The sequence below is a fragment of the Euphorbia lathyris genome, chromosome 1, assembly GCF_963576675.1.
Source record: "Euphorbia lathyris chromosome 1, ddEupLath1.1, whole genome shotgun sequence".
Taxonomy (NCBI): domain Eukaryota; kingdom Viridiplantae; phylum Streptophyta; class Magnoliopsida; order Malpighiales; family Euphorbiaceae; genus Euphorbia; species Euphorbia lathyris.
The window spans coordinates 58,282,885-58,290,383 of NC_088910.1; the positions used below are offsets into that span (position 1 = coordinate 58,282,885).

The 7,499-nt window shown below is 37.9% G+C and overlaps 1 protein-coding gene across 1 annotated transcript; it reads right to left on the reverse strand.

Moving 5' to 3' along the window:
• Window positions 1-517: 517 nt before the first annotated feature.
• Window positions 518-3,110, reverse strand: LOC136205839 (piriformospora indica-insensitive protein 2-like). Its single transcript, XM_065996691.1, has 2 exons — window positions 2,203-3,110; window positions 518-1,869 (listed from the first exon to the last, which is right to left on the reverse strand). Exons 1-2 carry the CDS (start codon window positions 2,410-2,412, stop codon window positions 667-669), a joined length of 1,413 nt encoding a protein of 470 aa, XP_065852763.1. The 5' UTR covers window positions 2,413-3,110; the 3' UTR covers window positions 518-666.
• Window positions 3,111-7,499: the final 4,389 nt, after the last annotated feature.

The window sequence follows — 7,499 nt, forward strand, 5'->3', positions numbered from 1 at the left end:
GATACTCTTTAAAACCGGTTTTGATCAAATGGACCTTAATGACCATGTAATATTTGATCATTTACCATTAGATTTAGTGTGTGTGAACATTTCTGCTTTAAAACAAGCTCCGTTAAATGCTCTAATTGCTATTTTGGAATAAATTACAAACTCTTTAACTAGGTATCTAACTTTGTAAATTGAAGAAACCACTTGTATTTTTTTTTTTTAACTTTTCCTTACAATAAATGGTAATACATAATCCAAAATTTTAAGTTTTTCATAATAAAAATACCCTCCTCTAAAAAAAAATTAAAAAAACTGCCCTTAACTTTTTCAAATTTGAACCAGTTTTGATTTCAATTAAGGGAACCCATTATTAACCAGTCTTACAATTACTCCATATTAAAACGTTGAAGTCAAAATTGTAGTATCAATTCTTACTTTAAAGTACCTCTGCACTTTTAAGAAAATGTTAGTGACAAATTTAATTTGGAACCCATCCCAAAAATATATACTTATAACTTGAGAATTGAAATATGAAAGATCTCTATCAAAGAGATGGGCAGCTAGATTTAAGCTAACTAGATACAGTGAAGGGAAAGGGAAATGGAACTAAATGGTTTAGGAATACTTGTAAATATTACTATATGGTTATCTTATCCCTAAAAAAAAGCTACTCCAATATCAGAAATTCAGAAGCATCATAAATATCTGTACCACTAGAACCCACCTTAACTCATCAATACCATAGATTGAGAATCCCAATGAACCTATGAAATTGGAACTTTGATTGAACTTTCCACTGTACAACTTGGAATCTGAATTGGGTTGGAGCAATGTCACCTGTTCCTGGCATGGCCTCACTCCATGGCTTCTGGAGACTAACCCAACAGGGATACACAGATTCGGATTATTCCAAGCCCCAAAACGCCTTCCCATTTTCCTGTAGAATCCTTCAGAGAATTCAAGCTGTCCACTCAGATTGTTTCCATTGATGTATAAAGCACTAAGACATGGTAAAGTTGCTAGCTTTCCTGAGAGATTGCCTGTGAGATTGTTGTCATTAAGACCCAAAAATCTTAACTTTTTCAACTTTGAAATGGAAAAAGGAATTTCTCCTGATAAGCCCATGTTGCAGAGGTCCAATATTGCTAAATTTTGTAGTTGCTTCCAATCTGTAGAGTGGAGGTCTCCACCAATTGGGTTGTTGGATAGGGCTAATTCTTCTAAGGAACACATCTCTTGAATTGATTTTGTTAACCCACCTGATAAACTGTTGTTTCTTACATCAAAAATTGTCAAATTCTTCAGGTAACCTATCTCTACAGGGAGATTTCCCTGTATCTGATTGTTGCTCAAATCTAGTTTCAACAATGAAGTCAACCCTCCAAACGAGAAAGGCAAAGACCCAGATAATGAATTTCTGCTTAAATCCATGATTAAAAGCTGGGTTAAATTTCCAAAACTATCTGGGATTCTTCCAGTAAACCAATTTCCAGCGAATACCAGCCTTTTCAAGTTGGTTAATTTACCAAAATTTGTTGGTAATTCCCCTGTCAAACCATTCTCCAGCAGTACGAGTGACTGGAGATTAATTAGGCTACCAAAACTTGTAGGAACTTGACCAACAAGACCTGGGTTCGATCTGAACTCTAGCTTCTCCAAGCTGGCGGCAAGTTTTTCCCAGTTCTGGGTAGGGATAGTGAAAGAATGCTTCAAGGGCGACATAAAGCAACTGAAGAAAGATAGAGATTTCAAGTGCTTAAGCTGAAATAGTTGAGGCCTAAATTGTGCATTTGGGGCACAGTCAAGAGAGTTATCATGGATATGACCAATGCTCAAGTCAGTCACATACCAAAGGCCATCAAAGATATCACAAGAAACTCCCTGCAAAATTACCATAAAAAAGGATACTTTATATCTCTCAGTGGCATGATCAATGCATATTTGAAGGAATTTTAATTTGGAGCAGAGTTGTTTGCTTTATATTAAGTTTTCAAGCAACTATGATCATTGGATTGATAAGAAAATATAGACCTTTGACATATAATTTAATCCAAAGGAGAAATGCCAAAAAAATTCCCAAATTATTTATCTGATTTAGGATATAGAATTGAAGAGATATCTACTCACTCACGTAAAGAGAAGAAGACAAAGAGGCACAAAAAAAACAAAAGGGTTGACCTTTGGATAAAATTGCAATGGAACAGTAAAATGTACCTGAATAGGAGTCCATCCACAAGGGTCTGGGTAGAGATCTGATCCATTCCACCAGTTCCCCACAAAGCCTTGTATGGCAGAGTAGAGAGCTTCTTGCTCTCCTTCCTCCATTGAAGCTGCATCTATATCTACTTGACCACTGCACCAAACAGCCAAACCCAATAGATACAATACTAAAATCACTTGATTCCAACAAATGCCACTCTTCATGGATTGGGTCTAATTGAAAAATCTTGTAAAGCAAACTTCTTGAAGAACAAGCAGAGGTTTTGTAACTGTTAGTAAGGAGAAAATAGAAGAAAAACAGAGGAAAAGGAAACGTAGAGAAAGGTCTTAGCTTGAAGCCAGATGAAGATAATTTTATCTAAAGAAAGAGATGAACGGAAATAGAAATACGAAGAATGGTGAGTGAGAGTAAGAAAGAGAGAAGAGTAAAGGAGAACAAGAAGTTGGTTTGTTTGGTTGAGCTAAAAGGAGAAAAGCAGCAGAGAGAACACAAGCACACTTCTCAAAACTGGATGGAAGGAGTAATAATAGCAAAGGCAGTAATTACATATAGAAGATAGAGGAGGAGAGGGAGAGGGTGTTGTTCCTGAAAGCGAAAGGATGATTACGAAATATGGATCTCCACACAGTTGTTATTACAAACAATTAAAAAGATTACTAGAAATGGAGTAAATAGAAAAGGGGAAAGTGGGGATGGAGAGATTAGTTAGGGATGAAAAAGAAAAGGAAAAGGATTGGAGGGGACCATGAAGAAACGATCATGCAAAAGAAGGAAAGAGAGAAATGCATGAAAGACAAAGTTTGATTTAGAAAAAGGACAAATTAAAGAGCAAAGGGGTTATAGAAAGAGGTGCCTGCAAAATAGGTATAGAGTTGGGTTTGGTTGCTGTGGGGATTAAATTGCAATTGCAACAAACAAATCCATAACACAGCTTTTTGCTCAAATCTTTTTTCACTTTCTTGTTTCTCTATTGGTCTCTTTGTTTCACTCTTCACACTTTTTCTATACCTAGTGTTGTGTTGTTGTGTTGTGCCTTTACTTTGCTAAACTGCTTAGTGTAGACTTCAGATTATGTAAATATGTGTTGTACACTCTCATTTATCACTCTTTATTCAAATTAACTCTTCATTTATCATCATATTAATATCATGGTTTGTATGTTTATTGGCAAAAGGCATTATGATGGGACTTTAATCATTTTGATTTTACTATATCAAGTCTCTATCTTTCATTTTCATACATTAAATTCCTTATCTTTTATTTTTAGCACATTATATCTTTAATAACTAAAAAACTCATTTTTAAAAATAAATATGATTAATACATCATTATTCGTTTCATCTGCGTTTAAAATTTGTATTTCTAACATTTCGAAAGAAATTTAAGTTGAGATGAACTATGATATTAGGGATGTAAATAGCGCGGAGATTCCTCATCCCCGTCGATATGGATATTTAAATAGGGCGGGAATTCATCTCGATGGGAATGGGAAATCCCTTATTAGAATCTCTGTGGGACGGGAATGGGGATTGTTTTTTTCACTTGGTGGCCTTTACAGCCCGGACAAAGGAGGAGGGTTGCGGTAGGTTTGTGGCGGCCAGCGTAAAACTTAGCCACATCTTATGACATGAACTAAAATATAAATATCGTGGGGGCGTTCCCTACTCAGCGACGCGCTGCACTTCCTAGACCCGGGTGTAGTGATAAATGTGCAAGGGTTGCTAGGTCGTCACCCCGAAGCGGCATGCCACCCCAGGACCCGGGGGCGGTGTCAAATATGCAAGGGTTGCTGATAAATAAGCTAGTCCACGGTAATGGTAGGGGTAGGGGTAGGGGTAGGGGTAGGGGTAAGGGTAGTAGCTTACGCTTTGGGACGTGGAACATAGGTTCTTTGACAGGAAGATTAGTCGAAATTGTAGATATTATGAAGAGGAGGAGAATAAATATAATGTGTCTACAAGAAACCAAGTGGGTTGGAGCCAAGGCTAGAGAGATGGCTCTTTGGGGTTATAAGCTTTGGTACTCAGGAAAGGATAAGGGTAGAAATGGAGTAGGTATTCTTATTGATCGGGAGTATATTGATGATGTAGTAGCGGTGTCTAGGAAGAGCGATAGAATTATGAGTGTTAAGCTAGTGATAGGGGATGAGGTTGTGAATGTCATCAGTGTATATACGCCACAAATAGGATTATATGTCTCTATAAGACAAGCTTTTTTGGAAGACTTACAGGAAGTGGTGCAACAGGTTCCTAGGGATGAAAAGATGGTACTGGGGGTGATCTCAATGGACACGTGGGTTCTAGGCGAGATGGGTTTGAGAGTGTTCATGGAGGGTATGGTTTTAGAGATAAGAATGAAGCAGGAAATGATATTTTGGAATTCGCATCAGCCTATGACTTGAGTATCATGAACACATGGTTTATGAAGAGAACATCCCACTTAGTGACTTATAGGAGTGGCGGTAATGCGAGCCAAATTGACTTCTTCTTAGTAAGGAGTGCTTGGAGAACGAGTTATATTGACTGTAAGGTAATCCCTGGTGAGAGTACGACAACCCAACATAGAGTAGTGGTGCTTGATTTTCGAAGTAGGAATTGTATAAGAAAACGAACACCACAAGTGGAGACTAAGATTAAATGGTGGAAATTGCAAGGGGAGAATCAACAAAAATTTGTGGATGAGATGACCAAAAAATATATTTGGACTTGTAATATGGATTTAGATATAGATTCGATATGGACTAAGATAGATCATAGTATAAGGGAAGTAGCGAAGGAAGTTCTAGGGGAATCTAAAGGTAGCATGCCACCGGGTAAGGACACATCTTGGTGGACAGAAGAAGTACGACAAGCAGTAAAGAGTAAGCGAGAATCCTATAAAATATTGGGGAAATGTAGGAGTGATGAGAACTACAAAAAATACAAAGAGGCTATAAGGGAAGTAAAGAAGATCATACGAGATGCTAGAGCAAAGGTGAATCGGGATCTGTATACAAGATTGGATACGAAAGAAGGGAAAAGAGACATATATAGAATTGCTCGGATGAGAGATAGGAAGACGCGAGATCTTGGAAAAGTTAAATGTGTGAAGGATGTGGACCAGAAAGTCCTAGTTGGAGATAAGGATATCAAGGAACGATGGAGGTCCTATTTTGATGACTTATTTAATGGAGATCGCAGACAAGATGTTGGAGATATAAGTATCCCTCACGATATGATAAATCATGAATTTCTGCGGAGAATTCAAAAGGGTGAAGTCAAAATGGCATTAAATAAGATGAGGCTGAAGAAAGCAGTAGGACCTGATGGCATCCCTATTGAGATTTGGAGATGTTTGGGAGAAAGAGGAATCGAATGGTTGACGACGTTCTTCAACAAAATTTGGAGAAATAATAAGATGCCATCAGAATGGAGGAAAAGTATCTTAATCCCTTTGTATAAGAACAAAGGCGATGTCCAAGATTGTGCCAACTATCGAGGAATCAAATTAATGAGTCACACTATGAAACTTTGGGAGCGAGTGATCGAACAAAGGCTAAGGAGGACGGTGAAGATCTCGGAAAACCAATTTGGCTTTATGCCGGGAAGATCAACTATGGAAGCCATCCATCTAATGAGACAATTAATGGAGCACTATCGAAATAAGAAGAAAGACTTGCATATGGTTTTCATTGACTTGGAGAAAGCATATGATAAGGTACCAAGGGAAGTACTTTGGTGGGCCTTGATAAGGAAAGGCATTTCGCGGAAATATATTGACATCATAAAGGACATGTATGATGGAGCATGCACGAGTGTACATACTAGTGTTGGGAAGACTGAAAAGTTCCCTATTACGATTGGAGTGCATCAAGGTTCCGCACTAAGCCCATTTCTTTTTGCCATCGTTATGGATGAACTAACAAGTTCACTTCAAGATGGTATACCATGGTGCATGTTGTTTGCAGATGATATTGTGTTGGTTGATGAGACGAAAGAAGGAGTGGAGAGGAAGTTGGAACTATGGAGACAAACTCTAGAATCTAGAGCCTTTAAGTTGAGCCGAAGTAAGACAGAATATTTGGAGTGTAAGTTTAGCGGCCATAGGAGTAGGGAGGCAGGGACAATCACCCTAGATGGGAGAGTTGTTTAGGCCTCAGATTGCTTCCGGTATTTAGGATCTATTATCCAAACGGATGGAGAAGTAGATGGAGATGTTGCTCATAGGATTAAATCTGGTTGGTCGAAGTGGAAGAGTGCTACGGGTTTCCTTTGTGACCCCGACATGCCTAATAGATTGAAAGGAAAATTCTACCGCACAGCAATCAGACCAGTATTGTTATATGGTACGGGGTGTTGGGCATGTTGAAACACCTTTCCACAAGATTTTGATTTGACAAAATCATTTAAGTTTAATCCATGATTAAGAGACAATTAAATTTAAGTTCTTTGATTTAATTGTACTAATCTGTTTGTTCAATATTGAGTATAAATATAAATGCAAAAGGAAATAAAATTAAGACAGGACAAAGTCAGCATGAGAACACAACACAAGCTGAGTGAAGAGCAACTCATCACAAGAGAAGATAAGTCATCTTCAAAACAACAGCTTTAGAATGAAGCTGATCAAAGAAGCTGAGTGGAACGAGTGGAACGAAGCTCAGCATAAAAGAAGTCTGCTTCAGAACTAGATCTTGCAGAACGAAGCTGACCATGGAAGCTGAGTGAAAAAGAACTCAATATGAGAATTGGTGACAATCAAAGACAATGACTATCGAAATGAAGCTGAGTGATCTTCAGGACAGCATGAATGATCTGTTAGCTAAAAGACAAATCCGACAACTGTCTGCACCAATAATTGACACCCTGGAATTATGCAAAAGCCAAATTCTGAGATGCATGGGTCAACTGTTCGTTGCTATAAGACAAACTGCCGCAAGAAGACAAAGCCTGTAGAAAGAAGACAAGCCTGACATCTGAAGAAATCAGAAAACAAGATTGGCCTGCACATCTGAAGCTGACCAGAAGGTTGTCCCCCAAAAGAGCCGTTTTGGATTCAACGGACAAATCAAATTCAAATCATTTGATCCTCAAAGTTCAACTATAATAGGACAAGCAATCCTCTTGGATCATGGCTGTATTACAGAAGATACAAGAGAGAAAAATACAAGCTCAAAGCACTCAAAAACAAGAAAGAAATCTTACACCAACTTTCTATTCCTGTGTAAATGCTAGATTGATTGTTTTGTAATCATCTAAAGTGTTCTTTAGCTGAAAAAGAGCAAATTGTATCAATTGTGAATTGAGAGTGT